Source organism: Alligator mississippiensis, chromosome 5 (genome assembly GCF_030867095.1).
Source record: "Alligator mississippiensis isolate rAllMis1 chromosome 5, rAllMis1, whole genome shotgun sequence".
NCBI lineage: Eukaryota > Metazoa > Chordata > Crocodylia > Alligatoridae > Alligator > Alligator mississippiensis.
This window is the reverse complement of record NC_081828.1, coordinates 29051912-29078508: the sequence shown is the minus strand read 5'-3', so window position 1 is coordinate 29078508 and position 26597 is coordinate 29051912. Positions and strand designations below refer to the sequence as shown.

The following is a 26597-nucleotide window of genomic DNA, read 5'->3' as shown; positions in this document are numbered from 1 at the left end:
ATGAGTAAATATGGACCTCCTAACTTTTGACTTTTTGGAAGCCTTTCTACTTGTTTCCAGGAATATCACTGATTAATTTTATTTAGTTTACAAATGGCAACCACAATTGTAAACATTTTAAAGGAAATGTTGCCAATAAAACTGAGACAAAGATCACACCAAACAGCCAGTCTTTCAGGAGAAAATTGGGTGTACAAAACGATGGGTTCATCTTGAGGTCTTTACTCATGCAAATAATTCTAGTATTCCAAAGAAGTTCAATAAAATCAACCCAACCACTTCAGTAAGTTGGAATTTCTCAGGGGATATATTTTCAGGAATGAACATCTAATCAGTATAATCCTCTGCTCTTGTTAAAACAATAACATGGACTGAGTTACTTCCCAGAAATGCTTTTCTCTTGTCAAGATTTCATCTTTAATGGTATTTAACTATTCTGATGTTTTCAGCCAGCGTCTCTGATTGAAGCGATAGACCTTTTCCCCATCAAACTATGGATGTGATTTTTTTCAAGAAATATTAGGTTAGACAGAAAAGATGTTAGGCTTATGATCTCCATTTCAAACTTTCAAACCTGGGTAACATAGGCCACTTAAATAGCTTCAGACAGATTTGTGCAGTTGAAAAACGCCTTCAACTCGTATTTAGTTTTCAAAATGTGATAGATATGTTAGGAAAAAACAAAACTGGCCATGATTTGTTTTAGTATGATCCCTTGTGGCAGGAATCTGACCTGTGGTGACAAGTGTTAAAAACTGCTTGAGGATATGAAAATACAGCAAATAAACCTCACAGTGTTTGCCATTGTGAAACAAAGTCGCTTTGTGTCTTCTATATGCCTTTTTGTTAGTAACTCATTTATAACAGTGGTTAAACATAGTCATTTATAATTTGCTTAGGTACAATAGTTATTCAGGCTGTGCAATAGAAAAGTGTTTATAACCTTTACTCAAAATAACTGCAATCCACTATTTCTAAGATTATTTCATAGCAAATATTTCCTTTCCTTGGGTCATACAAAGGTTTTTGCAAGCTTTTTTACTCTACCCTGTGCCTGGGTTCATGCATTTAAAAACTGAAGGTAATTCTTAAAAACTAGGCTATGTTTCAGGCATCTCTATGAGATCTATTTTTCTTACTCAAGCATCATTTGTTACTGTTAACGTGTGTGGTTAGTGCTGCAGTCAACTTCTGTCTCAATGTAAAATTGCTCTCTCATTACAAATTCCTTTCATAATATCTTGAATTAAACAGAAACAAGACAGATGCTTGCTGAAGCTGAACTTCTAAACACCCATTGACCATGGGTCTATAGACCTCTGATAATTTACACAAATTAAAATTAAACCTAAGTGTGCAGGCTGGGAGCGGTCCCAGGTTCTCAGGGGCTTTCTCATGGTGGGCTGTGGCCAGCAGCCCTGGCACGCGGGTCGGGGAATGCAGGCCGGCGGACTAGAATTAGGCACGGATGCTTAAAGGTTGTTTAAGATCATTTACTTACACCGTAGATGGTCCACAGTGCACCTAGAGTTCTCCTCAAGATGATTACGGAGTCCTCCCTTGCGAGCTTCTCCTCCGGAGATCTCCAACTTGGGCGAAAACCGCTCAAGCCTCTTATACGGCTAGCAAGCCAATCGCTAGCCGCCACGTGGGAATAATTTAGAACTGGCCAATAGTGGGACACAAATTTGCATGCGAATGATGGGAACTCCTTGCACCGTGCATTTCTCCTTTTGCAACTAAGAAATGCACCCTGCAAAGAAAGCTCCGAGTGGCGGGAAATAATTTAGCAGTGCCGAAGCGCACACAAACAAAAATCACACCCTTGGGTTGTGACACTAAGTATGTTTATTCTTAAAGCAGAGTAGATCAAATGTAATCACTTTCTGTCAGTAACTTCATAAAGGATTTCTATTCTTCCCTCAAGACCCATATTGTATCCTCTGTTTACAGTAACAAGTTACACATGTACTTTGAGCGTGCTAGAATCTATGTTAATATGTTTATAGCTTTCTACATTATTACTGATGTTTTTAAACAAATGGCACCATAGGCAGTTCCAATTGACATGCGTATACTTGAAAGCACCCTATACAAAGGGGTTGAGGTGTGGTGTAGAATCACTTACAAGCATTTGTGCATTTTTGTCATTTCATAAAAAAAGAATTACTTCAACAAAATTGAGTGTGGATTTTGGCATTGTTCTGGCTGTCCTGTAAGGTTAAATAGATTAAATATTCAAGCATTTTTTTTACCTTCACATGGTGGTTTACAATCATTCGTTGCTTGTCCACATCTGAAAACCACATATAAAAATGACTCTTGTTTCTAGGCTAAAGTGACAAGGAATTTCTTATGTTGAGGAGAAACAGAAATGGGCAAAGTATCAAAAGAATTTTGCTGAGAATTTATCACAGCTTTATTATAATTCACTCTTTCTTGCAACTCTCTCTTAGTTTAATAGGTTTGAATTAGAAAAGGGAAGAGCGAAAGGTTGAAATTTTAATTTTCTAGGTGTTATTATTCAGAATTGAAAAAAGCACGAAACAATTTTAACTGGAAATGACATGGCATATTAATTTAATGCTGTAACTTCATTTCTGTGTATAGCTTCCAAGCATTATCTTGTCTTTATTTTAAATTTGATGGGCTTGATTGTCCTTTCACTCTGGTTTCACATCAGTATAAGTCTTGGTTTCACTGAAGGTACCTTTGATTTACAGTGATGTCAGCAAGAGGAGGCTCAGGCTCAGTATTTCCAAAAAATGCTGTCAGCTGAGACATGGTCCTGTTCACTCCATCACCCACAGCAATACCCTGAACAGTGCCTATTAAAATCCGAGGGGGATGGACGACAACTCTCCGTGGACTTTAACAGATTTTTGGATTGGCCTTCAGAAATTGAGCAGGGTCTAGAGGTGGATTTAGTCAAGATTTCCAACCAGAAATGTAGCAGGTGCAGAGATTTGATGAGAGAGATAAATGGTTGATGCCAAAACAAGGGATAAAGGGTCATCCTGCAATTTATTCTGTGTTGCCAAGTGGCTGAATTCCAGCAGTGCCTTTCCAATGGAAGCGAATAGTGCTGCATGAGAGAGTCAAATAGCAGAAAAATCAATTCAGAATTCAAAATTAGGAAACATAATTGACTGAAGAGACAAGTTAGTAGAGAGTAAAATTCCCAGGGACCTTAACAAAGTGAAAAACTATACAAGAATCTGGCTGAAATACTCTGATGCAAAGATGTAGTTCTGTTACTAAGGAAAAGTGAAAAATAGAAGGGGGGAAACAGAAAAGACAATATTTCATTTAAAGAACTGTTTGCATAGAATGAAACTTTCTGTGGATGAGCCACTAGAAATTAAAAAAAAATTAAAGTGGCCGCACTTTCAGATTGGGAAGGAGTTACAAGATTCTTGCTTAATACCCAGTGCTTTTTGAATGCTCTTGATCCTTCGCATTTTCATTTTGAGAAGTTGGCAGGTATGTCAAACATTGGAGCTCTCCAAATAGTTGTCTCATTGCATGTAACTAGGGCTCAATGCCAGAGTAGCTATAGTTATCCTTTCCCTTAGGTGAAAAGCTTCATCTGAGACCACAGTTTCGTTGTTAGAAGCAGTCTGCTGTTGCATTTTTTCTGGCAGGAACTTAAATATGCACCCTTGTGCCTGTCATGTCATTTCTGTCTTTAATCCTGACTCTTCTATAGAAGGCAGGGTAGATTTGCACCTTACAGACTAAGTACATCAGAAGTGCATAAGATTTTGTAAGCAGCAGTTTACTTCATCAAATACTGTGAGGGGACTGAAGAAAGCTGAGCTTCTCAATAGAAAGCAGTGATTAGAATACAGAGCCTAGGGAAGGGGGAGGAAAAAGGAAGGGCACTCATGGGAGAGGCAAAGTGGTAGGAGAAAGAAAACAAAGTGGTTAACCCAATGAGTGATTGGGGGGGTGGGGGTTATAAAAACTAATCCAGGTAATGGGATAATCTGTAGTCTTTGTTTAGACCAGCAGCGCTCAACCTTTCCGCTCCACAGTGCAGATGAATGACACAGAGCCAGTTCAAGGGCTGGATCAAACCTTGTGTGCCAGAATTGGGCCCATGTGGCCTTGGCTTGTCCCCCCGTGCCCTGAGATTGGATCCCAGTCTTCCTCTTTATGCTAGGATCAGGGCCCCATGCTGCCTCTGCCCAGCCCCATGTCCTGGGATCAAGGCCATAGGGCCTTGCCCCACCCCTTTTGGTCTTACATGGCATCATCAAGCCCTGTGCTGCCTCTGCCACATCCCACATTGCCCCCACCTGATCCCATGTGCCTAGATCAAGATCTGGGCCCTCTGTGCACTGGGATCAGGCCCTGTGCCACCCTGTGCTCCAGATCTAGTGAGCAAAGCAACAGCCCATAGGGCTCCCTGGCTTTGTTTTATATAGATTAGTATTAAAAATAAATCTTTTAATCTTTTCTTTTGTTAACTTTCATTCACTTCATTTTTGAAGGGGATGATAACATGTGATTTATATTTTAAAAGGACTTCCTGAGAACCATCAGCACAAGGCTAATTGTAATAACATTGTCTTATAAACTACTTTAAAAAGAACAGTGTGTATTACAGGAATATTTCTCTTGTGTTTAAAATTGACCAATTCCTGTCCCAATTTGAAATGCAGTCTCTCTGTTGTTGCCAAGCAAATTTTTGTTGTTCTTAGAGATGTAAATCTCTATTATAATCAAAGCAACATTCTGCAATAACTCTCTGAAAATAAGTCCAACATAAAGAGCCTGTCTCATCTTTAGTTTGGAAGGCCTGCCATGAGCGTCCACCCACAGTCCAAGCAACTGGTAAGCAGTCATAACAAGCTATACAGTTTTTTAAAAATCTACTTTAAGAGAAAATATGACTGATCTTTGGGTTCAGTGCAGCCTGTTTGTGTCTCTTCAGGGATAGACTTCAGCTGTGAGCTCTCTCTAAATCAGGGGTGTCAAACTCATCTGATCACATGGGGTAGATGAAAGGCAGAGTGCTGGTTCATGGGTCAGATGCACAGTGCAGGGCTAGCCCCATGGGCTGGATCAGGCCCATAGACACCCTTCCTACACCCATTCCTCTGCACATGCTAGATCCAGTGCCTGCAGCTTCCACTGTAGCCAGTCTGACTGCAGTGATCACTCTGGGACCTTTGCTGCCTATGGTGTCTTCCCCCAGACTGGTTGGAGTGGGTGCTGCATCCCACTTGCATCCTGATCTGGCCAGATCATGCACCACATGTGGCACAGTCCCAGACCAACCAGAGCGGGCTCTGAATCCACTGTGCAAGGGGGAGGGCTCTGTGGGTCCCTTGCATACCAGATCTGGCACCCACTGTGGCTGGTCTGAAACTGCACTGCACACAGTGCCCACTCTGGGACCTACACATGCGACATCTGCCCTAGACCAGCTGGAACAGGCCCCATGTGCCACTCATGTCCTCATCCAGCCAGAGCAGGTACCATAGGTGGCACAATCCCGGACTGGCCAGTGCAGGTGCTGGATTTGGCATGTGGCCTAGGAGAAGGGGAGACAGGTGGATCCCTGACTGCCCACGTTGGGGACCAGATGATCGGGCTCTACAGGCAGCACCCTTGACGCCCTTGCTCTAAATGATTCAAGGAGCACTACTCTGCAAGGCAGTCCTCACTCATGTGAAGTTTACAAAACGCTCTTCTGTCATTCATCCTTCTTGCTGCTGGGGTAGCAAAGCAGATCAGTGCCACATCAGTTCCAGGTTCTGTTTCTTACAACTTTGTGGCTGTTACAAGACATTTTAAATCAGAGCTCACTCCTATTTTAGCTTAATATTATGTTCAGATGGAGCTCCGTGTGCACTGAAAACCAAATTGTTTGACTGTGCAATTTGTTCCTAGTCAGCATCTGCACATAAGGTACAGCATGTTATATACAGGTACGAGTATATACAGGTACTAGAAAACAGTGAATTAGACTAATATATTGAGTAGTAATTGCTGCACACGTGTAGATGGCCACGCTTCACTACATAGGTGGTGGAAGGCCAAGGCTAATGGGGCATAGCCCCTCCCCCCCCAAACATGGGGCAGCAGTGGCAGCGCAGAGGACCACAGGGCATCCCGGCTGTGGGCTCTGGGCAGCTGCAGTATGGGGAGAGGTGTGCACAGACAGACACTCAACTGCAGCCTGCAGAGGCAGCCAAAAACGCACCACCCAGCAGGCAAGTCTGTATAGGGGAAGGGGCAGGGGGGCAGATTGAGACCCCCACAGTGAGGGAGGGAGTGGGGCAGGGGCTGGGGCCAGGAGGAATGGGGCCCCGAGACCAGGATGGGTCGTGGAACAGTTGGAGCCCAGGCAGCTTGTCCGGGGCTGCAGAGGGGTTCCCACTGCTGCATACATCCCAGAGGAGGCATGTGGGGGCATGTGCCCCCTGGATTTGTGCACAGGGCACCGTGGAGGTGGGCTGCTGCTGTGGGCTGAGGCTCTGCACCCTTGCTGCCTTTACCTGGGAACCATGCATGAGGCCATGTGTCTTGCGTGCACTGGCTGTGCCTGCGCCGCGTCCCCTGCCCGCCTGGCTGTGGGAGGCACAGCATGGTGTCACACACAGCTCCTGGACAATGGCAGTGGGGCTCAGAGCCCAACCTACAGCAGCAACCCACTTCCACGATGTCCCGCACACAAATCCAGGTGGCATGTACCCCCTGTGCCTCCCCCAGGGTGCATGCAGTGGTGGGAGCCCCCCCCGCACCATGCCCCTGGACAGGCCTCCCAGGCTCCAACCATCCCATGACCTGTCCCAGGGCCCTATTCACCCCAGCCCCTGCCTCTGCCCCACTCCCTCCCTCACTGTGGGTGCCTCGATCTGCCCCCCCATGTCCTTTCCCTCCCCCACGTCCCTTCTCCTTCACAGACTTACTTGCTGGGCAGTGTCTGTGTGTGTGTAGAAGTTTTTTTTAAGTTTTACTCAGCCCTCCCAAATAATATTTTCTCCCTTTGCCTATGCTTTACTGCACATTAGATTAATCTAATCTAATCTAATCTTCTGTAGCACCATGTGTGTGCCCAGAGCTGTCACACTCTTTACAAAACTGAGGAACTCCGGATCTAGTTCATGCTTAAGTCTGATCAGGATGCAAACTAAGACCCCTGAGGGGGCTGATGTGGTAGGCATTCTCAGAGAAGTCCTAAATGTACCAACAGCTTCAAGTTCCTTACAGGACACACATAGCTGCTATGGTCTTTGAAAGACTAGCTACAGTACTCAATTCAGAAGTAGCAAACCCAGATTTAATTATCTTTCCTGCCTGGAGGGATTCAATCCCACATCTCACACATCCCAGAGGAATGCTACAAGCTCTACACTGTAGGCTCTTCTGGATGAGGGTGCTTGTCCTTCCTGCTAAAATTGTCATTGTGTAGAAATAAAATTAAGATTCATTGCGTTAGTGAAGCAGTGTATGAAGGAACATGACTTTGTAGCACAGTAGTTACATCACTTGCCTGACTGTGGGAAGTCCTGGGTGATGGTCCTTTCTCTTAGGAGTGTGTTTTTTCATCAGTGGATGTAGTCTGGTGGTTAGGACACTCTCCTGGAAGGTGAGAGATATGGATTTAACTTTCTCCAAGGCAGAGCAGGAATTTGACTCTGAGTCTCCCACTCTTTTACTGAGTGTCATAACCACAAGCTTGCTCAATCTGAGGGGTGCACCAGCACTTTCTTTGGCCGTATTTTAAAAGAGAAGAATGAGCCTTGGTCAGGTCTTTGAAAGAAAGGTCATAGGCACTTATCCTCAGGAGAGGTGTCAGGGCTATGGATCGTCCCTGTAGCCCTGAAGTACCTGAGAGGCAGGATTTAAGACTGACATCTGTCCTCAGTAATTCCCATTGACTAGATCTAGGCAGCTCCCAGCAAGCTGTGCTGATCTTAGGCGGCTCCCCGCTAGGTGTGCTGGCCATTTTGGATTCTATTCTGAAGTGTTTAAGTCTCACCAAGTGCTATACAGGCAGCCTTGGCGCCTAATGCAGGATTTGGCTTTCCATGCTGAGATACCGAGCCACCTGACTTCTAGGTGCCTGTATCCTTTATTGGATTAGCCAGTGCTGCAATACAAGGGCTTCTTGAAGAAGATACTTCATTTGCTCTTTTAAAGGTTGTTAATAGAAATGCTGTCTTGACTGGGACTCTTCCTTGAGACAAGTGTTTACCCAATTGCATTTGGACATGATGCCACCCTTACAGCTGGGCTTAAATATAGGCTATATGTGTTCAAAAAACTTGGTGACTGAGGATAGGATTCTCTGCCAAGAATGCCTGAGCAGCTGTCTATACTGATTTAGTTCCTTGTAAATAAAGAGCATATACCATCTTTAACCCAGCTCTGATGTGGCTGAAATTTAGCAGTAAAAGGTAACTTCCTTGGATACAAAAAACAAGTTATAGATGGAACTGACTTAAGCTGAATGCCGGTAATTTAACTGAGGAGAGGCAGCAAGCAGGGCACCACCCCAAGAACCATCTTTAGAGGGGGGGTTCAGAATCACTCTCCCTGCCCCTGCACCATGGGAATCTTTGCCATAGCAGGAATAGTCGTCCCCCCCACCAGTGGTTTGCATCATTTGAACCCCCACCTCCCGCCCCAGCCCAGTCTTTGACACTGAATGAACTCACTATGCCTCTGCTGAATGCTATGGTAAATTGTAGGCCTGGGCGAGTAGGCAGGTATTTGATCTGGCTTTGGATCCGGCCACTTCAGATGCCAGCGATCCAATCCAGAGCTCCGGATCAGTTTGCAGCTTTGATCCAGCCGAAGTGGCTCCAAAGCTTTGGAGCTGCCTCGGAGATCCGACCATAGGGAGTAATGGGGGATCAATGAAATATCTATAACTTTGTTGTGTTGTCTCTGATTTGGGTGAAACCTGCAGGGATGGTAGCCTCTTCTGAGAGAGTGAAGCCTGCCAAGCTTCAAGAAGATAGGTGCAGGGATTTGGGGGAAACTGGACCCCAAATTCTTGAAAGCAAAACTCATGTCACGTCTACGTGTTACACCACAGGGGGGTGAAAACTGCAGGGATGGTGGCCCCTGCCGAGGCCACAAAGTATGCCGAGTTTCAAGAAGATAGGTTTAGGGGTTTGAGGGAACCTGCACCTCAAGCTGCTGACAGGCAAAACTTGTGACAAAGATGGCCCTATGTGTGTTAAGGCGCAGCGGGCTGAAAACTGCAGGGGTGGTGGCCCCCGCTATGGCCACAAAGCATGTCAGCTGTGTGTGTGTCTTGCTGGGGGAGTCTGTCTTCTGGGGTCCTGCACCTCAAGCTGCTGACAGGCAAAACTCATGATGTGGGTGGGTGCTTGGGTGACCGCGTCTGTCTTGGGGCACAGGGGGGTGGAATCTAATGCAGGCCTGGGTGCTGGGCCCTGCCAGGCCATGCAGCCTGACAGCTGTGTCTGTATCTCGCCAGGGGAGTCTGTCTTCTGGGGCTCTGCACCTCTGGCTGCTGACAGGCAAAACTCGTGATATGGGTAGGTGACACTGTGGTGCTCCCTTCCTGGTGCTGGGGCCTCTGCACAACACGGCAGTGTGCCCCAGTGAGGCCTCTTCCTCCCCTACAGCCTCACTCCCAGTCCACCGCTTTACGTGACAACAGGTAAAGTAACTTAGCTGGCTCAACACCAGCAGCAACAGCAGCAGCATCAAAGGTTCCCAAACAGAACTGTCACAGAGCCTTTCTTTTTATAAAGGAATTAACAGCAAGAAGTAAAGATGTTGTGTTGTGTTGTGTTGGACCTATGATGTTACTCATGGTGTGTGATGGCTTATCTTGTGTTTTTATGTCTATATGTGTATTATGAAAAAAAAAAGGAGTACTTAAAAAAAATGTATCTTTGGAAGCTTTGGGGCTGAAAACCCCTTTGCCAGGCTGAGAAAGTACCTGCAGTTGGTCCTGGATGGAAGGAATAGTAAAGAAACCAGAGGCTGGCCTGGCCCACAATGCAGGCAAGAAAGCCAGTCAGTGAAAATGGAAATAGGGGCATCAGGGGGTGAGGGACAGGCTGGGGTGGGGGGTAGCAGGGAAAAGGGGATGTAGCAGCGCAGTAGAAGTGCAGAGGTGCCTGGGGTGTCAAATGTCCGGCCGGTCGCAGCGTGCCAGAACTCCACTGTGTATATCAAGGCCATGAGTTTCTGTACCTACTACCTAGGAGGCTGATGAAGTGCAGTTCATAGGCCCACCTCTGAAAAGTGGTTTGTACATTCAAATAAGCACCTAACCTCATCACCAGAACTGAAGCCAACTTCCTACAGCTGAAAACACAAAACCTGGCAGCTATCTCCAGTACCCCCACAAACTGCACACCAGAATCTATCAAAGACAACAAAACCCAACTACCTGTGGGGGCACATTCCTCACCAAAAAACACTCTGCCTCCAGTCTCTCAGGCCTGATCCTGAGGGGGAACAAATTACAATGCAAACCACTGCATTGGGTGAATCTGATATCTTTTATTAGACCAACTTAAATAGGAAGAGCACACACCAACTGCTGAAACTTCCTTAGCCCGACGAAGGGTTTTTGAACCCGAAAGCTTGCTTAATAATTTTTTTCCAACTATTTAAGTTGGTCTAATAAAAGATATCAGATTCACCCAAAGAACCTTGTCTGCCTATGTCCTTAGACCAACACGGCTACAACCTACACCTTTGAATAGTAATAGTAACAGTGATTGAATAGCTAAGCTAAGATAAATTAAATCCTATGCAATCCTTTCTAACAACAAAAAGAAGCAGGCAAGTTCAACTACTGAGTAAAGCAAGCAAGCTGAGATGCCCGAGTCTGAGGGTTCCTTTCTCACACAGATCCTGAGAGGAGACAAGCTAGCAAAAGGCACCGCACGCCTCCAAACAGAGGTTTTTATGCTGCTTCTAGGTCCCTCCCCCCAAACACTGTCATTGGAAAGGCAGCCAGAGAGAAATCCTTCTCACTGGCCACCTACACATGTCAGTCTTCCCCTCCCCCCCTCCCACTCTCCCTCCTTCTCCTGCTCCCCTTCCCTCTTCTAACTTTCACTTTCAGCATCTGAAGCATCCAAAGCATTTTGGGATCACTTCGGAAGCTCCGAACCACTTCGGACATCTTAACTGAGCCTGCGCTTCACTCTGGGCATGCTGCTTCGGATGCTGAAGTGTCCAAAGCGGCCCTGGATCCGAAGCGCGATCCTAAGCCTTGCACAGCCCTAGTAAATTGGAGAGATCCTGTATGTTAGGAGTCACACTTCCAAAATCAAAGTTTACTTGTGTGGCCTGAACAATTTTTACTTGAACAGGTCAATAAAATGTAGAAATATATACTGCAAATGTGAGTTAGTATGAATAAAACCATAGGAGACTTCAGATTGCTTCCTTAATGTTATAACCTGGGCTCCCTTTGCTAATTTTAGCCTGTGATAATTGTATTTAATTATTAAATAAAGTATGAATATGGTCTTAGTCTCTAAATATTTAAACTTTCCAAATGACCAGGTTTAAGAAAAGCAAAGCAATATACTAAGGGCATGTCTACACCTTGCCATATGGCAACATCACTACAGCACTTTAGTATTTTCTTTTGGAAGTATTAGAGCTTGGAGCAGTACAGGTGGTTACTGCGCCATGCGCATGGCACATGGTTAGACTTCACTGCTACATTGCTGTAGCAGTGTACTATGATGGGGGGAGTGCACCACTACAGCGACATAGCTGGCAATCGCACGTTGACCTGCATAATCGCTATGTCGCCATAGCACACGGTACAGTGACATAGTGTATCGCTACATTGATGTAGGGTGACGTGTAGATACACCCTAAGAGAACTGTGAGGAAGTGCTGTAGAATTATTGGCTCGTGGTGGGCCTGATTTACTTGTGTGGGGGTTGGACTAGCTGACCTCTGGAGATCTCTTCAAGCCCTACTTCTCTGTGACTCTATGCCACAGATCCGATAAGCTACTAGTTGCAGAAGGTGCTGTGATGCAAGTCACTCACAACCCCTGATCTTTTGGGGTACTAGACCTAGCTGACATAAACTGAACAGTAGATAGGGCTAGTCTAGCCAGGAGATCCACTGAGTCAGTACATCACCTGGTTGACCCCTGTACCTGGTGCTGCTATAGAACCAGTCTTTCCAGAAGGGCAAATGTTTTCACCTTCACAGCTCCTCTTTTATGAAGTTGAGGTGAGAGAGAGAAACTTGCAGTCTCTCTGCCTCCAGGGGTGATTCTAGCCATTATTGATGAGGGATCATCCTTCAGATATATTGGATATCTGTAACGAGGCAAGGCAAAAGTGAACTGCAAGTGATTTGGCCTTAATAATAGAATGGCATCCTAAGGTTGGAGTATTCGTCTTTGTCTAGCTCTTTAGATATGGAAGTTAGACTACCATTCTGCTGCATCCCCTTCTCTCCCCGGTGTTTTGGGGACATCTAAAGCATTCTGATCAACAGGGTTTTTGATGGTTTCAGGGGAGTGAATATATAAATAGATCATGCTGGAGAAAATAGCTGAAAATTTGATGAGAAGTGAGTTTTGGACTTGGACGTCTGGATACTTATATATAAAGGGCAAGACTGACTCAAGCTAAGGAGATCACTGTGGCTAAATTAAACACACACAGATAAACAACATCTCAATGAACTCAATTTGAGGTGAGATGAATCTAAAAAGTCAAGGTTAATGGATCTATGAAGTGAGGTTGTTTTTTTGCTGGTAGAGGTAGTGAAGGCTGTGGGAAAGGAGAGGTCAGTCTGGAAGAATTCCTTTCTACTTTAGAAAACCTTTTCTGGAAACAAAACAAATGACCTCTAGCCAGGAATAACTCTTAGCCTGTCATGTAAAAATTGAACTAAGAGCTCTGCTACGTTCCTCACACGTATCCATTTTATTAGCCAGATTTTCTATATCTTTTCCAGAAAGTACTTGATGTGTGAAAAAAGAGGACACTGAATGCTATTTTCCCTAATATTTGGAGAATATGTGGAACTCCAAAGGATTGATGGGTTATTTTCAATAAGTACCATTCTTATTTTGGAAAGTCCAAAAGGAAACCATTGTAATTAGGATGTCTCCCATTAGCCTGCTTAGTGCGAACACTTCAGCCTCACCTATTAAAGTATTAATACAGGTATTTTTACCATTCTTCAAGGTTAATTTATTAGCTATAAAAACAAAAGCAACTGACTTAAAAAACCAACCCTGCAAATATTTAAGCTTCTGAGCCTCTCATTGCAATAAAGAAAATGTGTGATGTTTGAAATGTAGGGAAAGTCAAGTGTGTGCACGGCAGAATTTAGTGAAGTGGGAGTACAGAAATATATGAAAATGTGGTGCATAACCCATACTAATATGTTTTCATTATGAAAAATCAGTACTCTTCTATTGCAAAAATCTGTTAAATTTCTTCTGTAGGTTTTTGCCATCTATTTTCACAAAAAGAAGTTCTTTGCCTGCCAATTATACCTTACTTTCCCCTTTAGAAGCATTTACATTGTAACACAGATAAATCCAAAGTCCTTAGAAGTAAAAAATGGACAACTTAGCATTGGTCTTAATGGAAAATTATTTCCTGTCTTACACCTTGAGGACAACCTAATCAGTTTTGTTTTTTCAGGTAAAAACTAATGAATGAAAAATTGCAAGCAATTGCCTATATATCAAGAAAGGCTTTAAAGGACACTAGAATGGGACTGGCAAGGACCTCTTCTGCATTTGCAACTAAATTTTGGCTTTTTAGCAAATAGACTTCAGGTGCAATGTGAAGAAATACAGGAAAAAATTATACTCAGATAAATTTGGATTATTTGTGTTATATCATGCAGTGTCACATATTAAAATTGGAAAGCATATCTGGAATAAGAATTTTTTTTACATAACCGTTAGACCTCTCCCCCCTCAAATTGCTTCAGCTGTGAACATTTTGAAGCTGGCTATGAAATAAAACATTCCTCTATTCTTGTATTATATTAACTGATTTAATTTCTCTGATATAGGGCCCTAAAGGAGATCCAGGATTTTCTCCAGGGCAAGCAAAACGTGGAGAAAAGGTAATCCATTCTCATTTAAAGACCAATATTATGATTATTCCCTGGCCCTCTGTATCGATGGGTCTAAGCTTTTTAAGTGTTGTGTGAATTTTAATCTCTACTTTTCAATTAATGGTCATGATAGGAAGCAGCATGACCACTGCTTTTTATATGTTGTAGTGATTAATCCTGTGTCTGGTGTTTCTCTGACATTTGTTTTTCTAAGAATGGCTAATGGATATATGGGAGTTGGATTTTAGTGCACTACAATAAAGTAAGCCTCTTCAAAAAGGCAAAAAGCATTCTGTAGTTGAAACATAACTATTGTGACTATGCTCTTATTTACATACTTAAATCAGGAGTGACCCTGCTTAAATCAGTAAATGTGTAAAACCAATGTGAGTGAAGAAAGAACCACGCTCAGAGAAAAATTCTGATTTGAAACAGAAATGTAAAAACGACTCCCAACTGAGCAGTTCTGCTTCTTTTCCTCATTCAAAATCTTATCTATACTCCTTAGTGAGGAGAAAAATAGCTATTTTCTCCAGGCCAGTTTTCACATCATCTGGAAAACTGTTAACTAAATTGCAGTGGGTTTATTCAGGTGTGGCTAGGGGCAGAATATTATTTTGATATGCTGCCCTCTCCAAGAAGCCAACCTTCTTTTCTGATTTCAGATTGAGACTGAAGGGTGGGCTGCTAGGAGAAAAACATTCTTATTTTCAAATAGAGCAAAATGGATTGATAAATAATAGGGATGCAACTACAGCCAGATCTTGACCGTTACTTTTTAGGTTACAGCTAAATATTACACAATTTAGGACTTGTGTGCACAGGAAGTTCAGAGAGAAGTTAGTACAAAATAGCAAGGATATGAATTTTAGGGTATTCTGAATTTAATCATTCAGTGAATCCTGTTATTCTGCACTAGGTGTATCTTTTCCAGATTAGATATTGTAGGATAAAAAAGATTGACTTAAATTGCAAAAAGTCACTCCTGGAGTGGAATAAGAATAGTCATAAAAGAAACTTCTCATCAACAACTATTCTGAGCCTGCTCCTTGACTAGATGAGCCCTTAGTACAGAAACATTTCTATCTGTTACATTACCCCAGTGATGTGAAGGCAGCGAAAGGCAGCCACTTATGAATGAAGGATCATTCAGCTCTAAAAAGAGGCAGTAAGAGTATTTTATGGTGGCAAGATCAGATAACTTGACAGTAAGAAATCAAAGATTTTCACTTCCAGTTTATATTAAGTAGAATTCTCACAATAAGCTTCCATAGTTGAACTATTTGTGTATTTTATGTCTTGCTAAAATATTTGTCAGTATAAACATATAGAGCAGTTCTTTGTGGAAGCTGTGGGTTGGAGACTTATGATTACTTCACTTTTGGACTGCATATCTATTGATTATGGCTAACACTTTAAAACCAATGTGATAATACTGAAAATTTAATATCAGGTTTATGTTATAATGCATTAACTAATACTATCTATTTTAAGAACGCTTTGTATTTATCCTAAATTATATAACTATGAGTTGTATCTTTAGACTCTTTAGTTTTTATGTTAAGCCTTATTATGAAAACTTGTCAGGAGACAAACTATTGTAACACATTTAGTAACTGCAAAATGTAGCAAAAATCCTGACTTTATATTCTTGTTACAGAAATCTGTAAAAGATATGTGTATTTATAGTTGTTTAAGTGATCTAAATCACTGTAACTTAAACCTTGTTACAACAGTTTGAGTTTACTTTTGCTGTACAAACAAAAATTTTTTGTTATGCAGACATAACAGTTGCATTGTAACAGGTTCTACTGGTATCATTGGATTCTGATATAACCATTGCATCTGTCTACTCCTAGACCAATTTCCAAGATGGAGCACTCTGACACATCACATTTGAATCTGGCCCACTGATTCTATAGGATTCCTGAGGTTAATAAAACTCACAAGTTGAAAAGCCATAAAAGAAGAGTTGAACATAAAAAGCAAATTGTGATAGTTTAAGAACACATATGCTTCCATCTTGCACTTTTTCCCAATCCCTTGGCATGGAAAGGATCCTCTTACATTTACTCGCTCATATCATTATGCAGATACAAGCAGGTCTTTGAGAGTCTGAATCTAAATTTATGCCATCCCATATTGTCTCTGGATTTGGCCCATGGTGCTAAATGAGAAAATTTGCCAATATCCTGTTTCCAAGCATATTTAAAGTATGTGGAATACTCGCCACATAAACCCCATATATAGTTTTCTGTTGCTTGCAGATTTGTATGGAACTAAAAGTGACAAACATTTTCTCTAGTGCAAGAAATTTGTCATGAAAATATTGGAAAACAGACCTAATTAAATCATCTTGAAAGTTCTTTGACTCCTAAAACTCTCTTCCTTAAAATGTAGGCTTCATAGCCAAGGACAAAATACCTGACAACAGTTCAGTTGCTGATTTGCCAAGACTATTGCTAACATCGTCTTCTTGGCTCTGTTTCTCCCCCTCATCTGTTTGTCTTAGTCCCTAGTCTCCTGTCATGCATATAGATAGCCAGCTCACTGGGGTAGGGACCATCCATTTGTTTTGTACACTGCCTAACACGTGTTAGCTCTGATCCACGATTGAGGTTCCCGGGAACTACAAAAATGCAAAGAATGCATAGCAAGGATGAAGATACTTATTTAAAGTGCAATTCACCCTAGGCAAAAGTATAGCCCTAGACTTATGTAACTTCTTCAAACCCACTAAAGATGACTAAAATGCAACTATCTGGGGACCCTGTAACATAAAACATTTGTCATTTTCATCATAAATGTCCAAGAGTAAAGAAAAATGTACTATGTCTCAGGTGTTCGTAATCTTTTAAAAATATTCTACTGAAATAAAATGTTTCTACTTTATTGTGTTGCACAGGGTGACATGGGTCCAATTGGTTTACTAGGTCCACCTGGTAACACAGGTGAGAAGGTAAGTTTTTGTTTTCATTTTTGTATTTTCATGTTAAAGTCACATCCATTGGAAAGTAGTGGGATGTTTGCAGGCATGTCGAGACTGACCATATTTGAGCTGTGCAGTGCATCTTTGGGAATTCGTCATCATTTGAAATGTAAAATAATGTTCTATTAAAATGTAATTTGCAAGAATAAATCGGACCATAGTCATATGTTTCATTGACCTCTTTTTCAGAATGTTTCCAACTTTATTAGTAATTTTTAAAAATGAAAATTTCCCAGGGAATACAAAGTTAGAACTTTATAGCTGTTGTCTCCTATGTTGGAAGAAGCTCAGGACTATAGCTGTATAAGTGCTTTAAAGTCACTGTAGATCAGTAGCATAACTGAGCAGGGCAACTGGAGTGTGCAAAAATAGCCCTCCCTGCAGCTGGCAGTTGGTTTTGCCACTGCCAGTGGCAGCCACGGCTGCCTTGTGTGGAGCCACTGCCCAGGACATAGAACTGCCCTGTTACATCTCTGCTTTAGACTGTAAATTAAGTCTCTTCATTCCTTCTTCTAAAATCCAATCCTTAGTATTGGGGAGTTGGTAAGGTTTCAGCCATACTGTGCTCCTTCTTATCAGGCAGAAGGAGCAACGCTGAAATACACATGCACTTCAGGCTGTCCAACATCCTGGGTGGACTGCATTTTGGATTTGGTGCAGACTCTACCACTGGCAAATGAAGGAGTTATATGCTGGAGTCTTGCTCCATTTTGGTTGGCTTATTTAGAAAGGGTCAGTTTGAAACCCGCTTTAAACTTGGGACTGTTATCTAAGTATGGCTGCAATGCACGCACTGTCACTGTCCATTTGGCAGAAAAGTAGAATGCTTTAGGCCCATGACTTCATTCAGAACTTCACTGAGAACTAAATTCACTGAAAATGTAGTAGCAAAATATAAATTAAAGCATTTTTCTGGATGCTCTCAAATGTCCTTCCCTGAAAAACTTGGTAAGGGTAAGTAAATATATGCTTGCCTGAAACACAAAGATATTTTAATAGAAGAGTCTTAAGGTGAAGTTCCACTTAGACCATGCAAAGGGCACTTAAAACACAAGTGTTTGTGCATTAAATCTTGTTAACTTGTGCTAAGTGCCCTCTAACCATCTCAAAGTTGTGCCACTCCAGGCAAGGGTTAACTTTGGGCTGTGCTACCGAGCTCATATTAAGGTAACGTCAGTCTGTTCCACAGAGATAAAAGGAGCAATTGGCAGTCCTGTAGCATCCCAGGATACACTGCTCTCAGGCTCATCTGAAATCTGTGGAATGCTAAGTGGCATTAAAGTGAGAATATGCTGTGAGCAGTCACACATTAAGGGTTAATACCATTTCTTGCTTGCTCAGCTCTGACTTCCCACTGGAGGGCTGGTGAGCACGGGTGTGACTAGGAGCCAGGATACCTGGGCTATTTCCCTGCTCTGGGGAATATGTTCTAAGTCAGGGGTGCCATATATATGGCCTACAGGCCAGATCAATCCAGCCCATAAGTTTGATGGGGAGGGGGACCTTGCTGTGGCTGTAGTCAAGCACCCCAGCAAGAACTGAAGCTGCTGAAGTCCACCAGGTCAGCATGCCTACTGGGTATAGAGCCAAGCGTGAAGCAGGGGTTGCAGTGGTAAGGGTCACAAGTCAGGAGCCGAAATGCCAAGCCAGGGTCCGAATCTCTTCAGCTTCTGCAAGAGAAGGATGAGAGGTGATCTTGTGACTACAGTCTCATTGGGGGGTGGGGAGTCAGCAAGGAATAGGGCAAGGGTGAACAAAATACAGCCCATGGGCCAGATGTGGTCCACCAGGCCATTCTGTCCAGCCCATGGGGCCCCTAAATAATTTAGAAAATTAATATTTATCTGTCCCTGACTGCCTGTCATGCGGCCCTTGATGGCTTGCCGAGACTCAGTAAGCGGCCCTCCACCCAAAATAATTGTCTGCCCCTGGAATAGGGGATACTCTGTTTACCAGGGCACCCCTTGGGGTTACTAGAAACAATGGCCATAAACTTAAGGAGAGCAGATTTAGATTGGACATCAGGAAAAAAAATGTTTATAATGGGGGTTGCCAAAATATGGAATGGGCTTCCAAGGGAAGTGGTGCTTTCCCCTACCTTGGGGGCATTTAAAAGGAGATTAGACAACACGTGGCTTGGGTTACTTGACCCCAGTGCTCTTTCCTGCCCAGAGCAGGGGGTCAGACTCGATGATCTAATTGGTCCGTTCCGACCCCAGAAATCTATGAATCTAGAACCTGGGAATCAGAAACCCAGTTACCAAGTCGGAAGGATAATCCACAGGGCAAAGTCCAAGAGCCCAAAGCCAAGCCAGGCTTAGGAGTCAGATTCACAGAAGTTTAGGGCTGGAAGGAGACCTCATGAGATCACTAGGTCCAGCCCCCCTGCTCTGGGCATCAAAGACTGCTGGGGTCAAATAACTCCAGTACGGTATGCTTCCAGTTTCCTTTTGAAGATCTCCAGGGTAGGTGCCTGCACCACCCATACTGGGTGTCTATTCCAGAGTCTGGTCACATGAAGCATGAATAAGTTTTTCCGTATATCCAGTCTGAAACCTTCTTCTAGGAGTTTGACCCTTGCTCCTGGTTTTCCCTTGGGGCACTTTGGTGAATAATTGTTTACCTAGCCCCTGATGCTCACCCCGATATATTTGTAAGCTGCCACCAAATCCCCCCAAAATCTTCTCTTTTCTAGACTGAACAGTCCTGTATCTGTTAGCCTTTCCTCATATAGCTTGCTCTTCAGGCCTCTAATCATACAAGTGGCTCTTCTCTGGACTCTCTGAAGCTTCTCCACATCCGTCTTGAAGTGCAGTGCCCAGAATAGGATGCAGTAAACCGGTCTGCAGGCAACATTTGTAATTGCCTTTTGTATGTATTACAGCCAGTGGTTTTTTTGCACTGGACAAAACCATACATTTATTTTTTTTGTAAACAGAAGACAGAGATACTAGAGAGGTCTGCAGGCAAAATCCAAAGGCCAGAATCCAGGAGCAAACCAAAGGCAAGGTCAGGAACAAGGGAAGTCGGAGAAGTTGTTGGGACAAGAGCTACTCAGAGACTGAAGACCAGTGTGTTGTGCAGCAAAGTTCAGGTGCTGGAGGAGTTGTATAAATGCAGCTCTGGGAAGGAGCTAGGGATCATCTGGCCTTGATTGGTAGTAACTGAGCCAGTGCACTTAACAAGGGCTGCAGAGCAGAAGCCTGCCTAAACCTTACAGAGCTGACCCAAGCTGCAGCACAGGAATTTGTGGTAGTGCTGCAGCCCCAGTAATTCTGAGGAAAGGACCCTGGTGCCATGGCTAGTAAGAGTATACTGATAGAGAGTTTGGGAGCTGATACCAATAGTCAATATTTATTGAGGCATGTTGGCCAATACCGATCCAATTTCTGATACAGCTGCATCCAGCTGGTAAGTCCAGTGTGGTGGAAGGGGAGGGGGAAGGGAAGGGAAGGGGCATGGCAGGGGGCAGATCAGTGCCCTTGCCCCTGCCCCCTTCCTCACCATGGGGGGCATTGATCCCCCACACACACATACACACTCCATGTCCCTTCCCTTCCCCATCCCCTTCCACTACATTGGACTTACCAGCTGGAGGCAGCTCTCAATGCTGCCAGATGTGCGCCCCGCTGCCTGAGTGCTACGCTGAAGGTGCGCGCACTACGGGTATTTATCAGCCAAATTATTGGCCCCATCAGGCTGATATCTGATACAGCCAGTTTTCTTTATATTGGTACTGATCTGATATCAGATTGATTTATTGGTGCGCCTCTAATGGCTAGTTCTTGCGGCAACAGTCAGATACCCATGGTGCCAGGCTTCTTCTTGCTGGGATCTAGACTGGAAGGAGGGGAAAGGGGGTCTGAGGGCCCTATCCAGCCCATGGGTTCCAGCTCCACACCATTCATCCAGCCTATGTACTTGACCCTGCATCACTCATCTGGCCCACAGGACCAGATGAGTTTGACACCCCTGGTCTAAGTGCAGTGTATAACTTCATCCTTCCACAGCTTTTGGTTACGACTCTTCTTAACTCTTTTCCATTTGCCAATGTGATCATTAAATCATGTGCTCATTCATTCAATATTAGTGTTGGTGCTCAGACTGTCAGCACCCCAGAACTGAACATTTCTCAGACACTTGTGCCAGAAAAACTAAAATTCCTGCCCAGAAAACAATTGAAAGAAGTTCAGCTTTTGGATGGTACTTAATATTGATATTATATTTTCAGTAGCAGAAATGTCAGAGCATTCTAAAAAGTAAAAGACCCATATATACTGCATTTAAAAATGCATTCAAATCTTAGCAGTCTGTTTACATTGGACAACATGAGACAAACAATAGAGAATTATGAGAAGGGAACAGAAAGGATGCCAGTACTGAAAGAGCAGAGCAAATAGCTTACAAAGGAGCTGGACATAAAGCTAGAGATGATGGGTGGAATGAATTCGTGTTTAATTTTTTTGATAAACAAAGTTTTTAGTTAGATTTTGTAATAGATATGACATCAATTGATGCATACAACCCAGCTGCTTGGAAAGTGTAGTCTAACTATAGCATTCTGTACTCAGGATATTTAGGAAAAAGAAAATGAGCATGAAGGGAAGTGATTAAGGTACAAATGAGTAGTTCAGCAGGGACTCATCAAAATAGCAATGGATTCTTTCAGTTTCCAGAGATGGTGAGAGAAAAGAGAGATGTGGAAAGCAAATATTTGAGGTATTAGATAGCTCTGGAATTTTTTTATCTGTAGAGCAATGGTTAATTCTTGTAAGTGAAAATGAACTAAAAGACATCATCATCATGAGCAGTCCCTCGCAGCTGAGGATGGTTGTCATCCATGACTGCTTTATCTATGAGTCCAAAGATGGCTGACAAAGCTTATCCAGGCTCAGACTCTGCTGCAGCTTGGGCACATGTTTCCATGCAGGGTGGGTGGCTCTGGATCTTTGGTTTGGTCCACAACGCACTGTTTCTGCTGCTCCTGTTTTTCCTTCACCTGTTGTTGCTATAAGGTTTCAAAGCAGCTCCTTGCAGCTGGCTCTTCCTCCATTTGAAGCATCCCTGGCAATAGTATCCCATGAGTTGATATTGATGTTGCATCTTTTAAAGTTGGCTTTGAGGATGTCCTTCAAGTGCTTTTTTTACCCTCCTCTTGAGCATAACCTTAACTGAGCTGGGAGAATAAAACTGGCATTGGGAGTCTGGAGTTGGAAATCTGGATGACATGGCCAGCCCAGCAAAGTTGATGTCAGAGGACACTAATATTGGTACATCTATCCACGCTGGATTCCAAGGATCTTCCACAGGCAGCGTTGGTGATATTTCTCCAGTGACTTGACACAAAGTTTCCTGTATGTTGTAAGTGTCTTGGCTCTGTACAGTAAGGTGGGGATCATGACTGCTTGATAAACCATGAACTTGGTTTCAGATCTGATGTCATTATCTTCAAACACCTGTTTCTCAGGTGTCTGAAAGCTGCACTTGCACATTTGAGGTGATGTTGGGTTTCTTCATTGATGTCAGCCTTCTGCGAGTGATGGCTTCTGAGGTATGAGAAATATTCACCATTCTCTAGAGTCTCATTGTGCATCTGAATTACTGGAGCTGAGGACTGTTCATTAAGAGCTTGTTGACAGAGGACCTTAGTCTTCTGAAAGTTAAGTGTCAGTCCTGTTTTCTTGTATGCTTCTGTAAAGATGTCGATGATTGCCGATGATGGTCTGCTTCCAAGCAAGCACAAACTGCAGCATCATCAGCATACAGGAGCTCAATGATTGAGATACAGGTGGTCTTGGTTTTGGCTTGGAGTTGACTGAAATTAAACAGCTTACCATCCATTCGGTAGGTTAGCTCCACTACGACTGGAAGCTTGTTGGTGGTCAGATATAGCATCGTAGTAAGGAATATCAAAAAAAGGGTTGGAATGGTGACACAGCTTGCTTAACTCCCATCTTAACCTCAAAGGGATCTGCAATAGAGCCATCATTGAGAATCACTGCTTGCATATGTAACCCGGGCGGTACTCCAAAAGGTACCCCTTCTCCAATTGAAGGGATCAAAGCAGGTGCACAAGCACGGTGGGAGGTGTAGGGACTCTCCTCCCCCTATAGAGCAGAGCCAGACCACCACTGGGGACTTAACTATATACCTTTTAATGAGGGAACAATACTGGGGACATAACAGCCATAATCAGGGGGTATAGTGGACACCACAATGCCCCAAGGGGGCAGGATTCAACAAATTTTAGACACTTACAATCATTAGCAAAAGACAGGGTTAATAAAATACAAAACACAAACAGCAGAGCAAACAATACTGGTTGGGGAAATATAAAAAGGCACAAAATGTCAAAGGACAAAGAAATATAGGGCCTAGGTACCTGGAGGAGGATAAAGGTAGGAAACACAATAGCTCCTTTCTACTGCAAGAGGATTTTCTCCTTGTTAGCTCACTCACTCCAAGCCACCAAAGCTGGGATTTGAATTCAGATCTCCCACATGGTAGGCAGGAACACTACTACACAGCTAGTAGTGCTGGTACTGTTCCAAACTGCTAGGGGTCTTGACCTTCCTGGAGCCCCGGCCTCATGTCGAGCTGCCTGGTCTCTGATTGGAGGAGTTGGAAGCCAAGCTGGGAACCCCTCAGGTCACTGCTCAGATCCTCCTGCTGGCCACAGCCTCTCATAGGGGATCCTGGAGCCCACTAGGAAGCCTCTCCTGCCATCCACACGCCGTGCTGCTGAGGGTCCAACTGCTGCCTGTAGGTCCTGCTCCTTCAGGCTTTTCTGGGGCAACTGCTTCCGCCCCACTGGCTCAGCTCTTGCCAGCTCTTTGAAGCTCCTTCCTCATAGTCCCTCGCTGGTCTCCCCCGAGTCAGCCATGCTGCCCCTTTTATCCCCCTCCAGGTGACCCCAGGGGCCAATCAGGGGACATGAGGGGTGAATCTCTGGGGCCTGATTGGTGAGGAAAGGGAATCCCAAGTCCTCCAATCGTCTTTTGCCCTTTCAAAACCCCTGGGCTAGGTCACTGCCAGCTAGCCCATCACATATACCATTAAGAAGCAAGCAAAGCATGATGATGAATTTTGGTGGGGACACATACTTCAGAAGGATCTTCCACAGCACTTCTCGGTTGACAGAGCAAAGACTTTCTTGAGGTCAAAGATGGTCATGTAGAGAGGTTTAAGTTGTTCCTGGAATTTTTCCTGCACCTGGCAAGCAGTGAAGATCATGTCGGTTGTGTCTCTTGATGCCCTAAAACTACACTGAGATTCTGGGAGGAGCTCTTCAGCAAATGTAGAGACGGTTCAGGAGGATTCTCACAGTGATCTTTCCAGTGGTGAAAAACAACTTCTGTAACTACAGGCCATATATATGGCACCCCTGACTTAGAACATATTCCCCAGAGCAGGGAAATAGCCCAGGTATCCTGGCTCCTAGTTGTAATTTCTACAGTCAGACTTGTCTGCTTTCTTGAAGATTGTTATGATCATGGTGTCCCTGAGGTCATCTGGGATTTCCTCATCATTTCAGTTCCTTAAGATGTGGGCATGGAGCTTTGATGTGAGCTCCTGTCCCCCATGCTTGAAGATTTCAGCAGGGATTCCATCAGCTCCAGATGTGTTGTCATTCTGCATTTGCTTGATGGCTTTCCTCATCTCATCAAGGGTTGGAGGGATTTACAAGATTGTTTCTAACTGGATATAGTGGGATATAGTTTATATAGAAAGAAGATTTCATTTTAAGTCATTTTGTAGTGGGTTGTTTTGCTGTAGCCAAGATTTGTCAGTTCAAATGACCAAGTAAGCAAGAAGCAAAAGCTCAGTTTAGCTTCTTTAGACAGAAGCTCAGTTTGTTCAGGGAGAAGTACAGCTATGTATTATCTTCACAGAAGTGATATCCATGTTTAAATTGGAGAAATACAATTTAGAGATTAGGAACGTGGACAGAGATTGTAGATATTCCATCATGGAGAAAATGGAAAAAATAAAGGAGCACTATAAAGCTTTCAGCAGAAATATAAACTAGAAAGTCTCAGATTATCAGACCTTATTCATTCATGTTGACAAGTCATTAAGCAGAAAATATAAATTACACAATGTTAATCATATTAATGCTTTATTGGCAACAGAATTCAAGAAAATGAGAGTACCAGAACAAAATGCAAAATCCAATATTGCATTTTAAAGCATTCTTTTTTTTCCTTGTCATGAATATTTGTAATTGCCTTTTGTATGTAGTACAGCCAGTGGTTTTTTGCACTGGTCAAAAGCATACATTTATTTTTTCTGTAAATGGAAGAGAGAGATACTACAGAATTAGTTCTAAAACTTGTATGGAAATATATCTCATTTATCTACAGATCTTTGGAATATTGTTGTTCATCCTATGCAAGCAAAGATGATCACATCTGGGATGGGGGAAGAAAAGAGAAAGGAAGCGGGAAAGAAAAAGGGAGGGAGAAAAGAGAAAGGGAGAAAAAGAGGAGGTGGGTGGAGACTAGGTTATGTGGGTTATAAGCACAGTCTTTGCCCTGAATAACCTGCTCTAGCAGGGGCAGAAGATTGACGAGGACTGGACACAAGAGGTCCTTATTTTCCTGGCCTCGTGCTTCTTCACTGCCTCTGCCATGCTCCACTGCTCAAAGGCCACATACAGATCTTTGGAATTTAAGTAAATTAACACAATTTAAAGGTCTGCCTAGAATTTATAGTCCTTAGGTGGAGAAAATTCATCTTGGCATGGTTAGTTCCTATCCAGATCAGATCCAGATTTTATCTGGTAGCCTGTTTCTTTCCAGCAACTGTCACCAGAAAAACTTTGGCGTCTTTTGAATCCTGAAACATGCATTGCTTTGCTGTAGTATCAGTTTCTAAGCAACTTCTGTTCAAAAGAAAGTAGATGTGAGCCAGTTGTAATTTGTTCTCCACTAGGGGACTCACAGTTGGGGGTGCGGAACTAAAATCTGACTTCTTTCTTCCTTCCACAAGAATTCTTTCTTTGTGAGGGTTAGAGACTCCACACATGATTGCATTCACTTGAGCATTGAAGATTTTACTTTTTGTTTCCATGATATGTAGATCAGATTCTAACTAAAACCACATTTCAAAAACCTTTAGTCTGAATTAATCATGTAGGAATACCAGTCCCTTGAATTACGTTACACCTGTAATTATTAAATCACAACTCTGTTTTAATAGACCTTAGCCCTAGCTTTGCAGTGTTTGAGATGACGGAGTGTTGGTATCATTAACCAAGATATCTATGGGCATGTGTAGACAAAATGGGGACCCTAAATTGAAGTGGTGGGTTTTTTAAAACATTGCTTCAATTTAGCATTCCTTAAATGCTTCATTGTTGTGCGCACACCCACTCACCTGCCTCTCTGGCGGCAGGGAGGGGAAGGCAAGCTGCTGGCGGGTGGCGCGATCCCTGGGCTGGAGGGGAGGGGAGGGGACTGATGCTTCCCTCTGCAGCAGCAGCAGGACCCCTCAGGTGGCACCCACCCACAGGCATCTGGCTCGGCCAGTCCCAGGA

The 26597-nt window shown here is 43.4% G+C and overlaps 1 protein-coding gene across 7 annotated transcripts in view; it reads left to right on the top strand.

The window, feature by feature from the left end:
* Positions 1-26597, top strand: part of COL24A1 (collagen type XXIV alpha 1 chain) — a 286537-nt gene that overhangs the window by 56828 nt on the left and 203112 nt on the right. For all 7 annotated transcript variants that reach the window (XM_059728018.1, XM_059728017.1, XM_059728015.1 and 4 more), the window contains exons 6-7: positions 14026-14079; positions 16976-17029. In XM_059728018.1, the coding sequence (XP_059584001.1) occupies positions 14026-14079; positions 16976-17029 (108 nt within the window). The remainder of the gene's footprint in view (positions 1-14025; positions 14080-16975; positions 17030-26597) is intronic.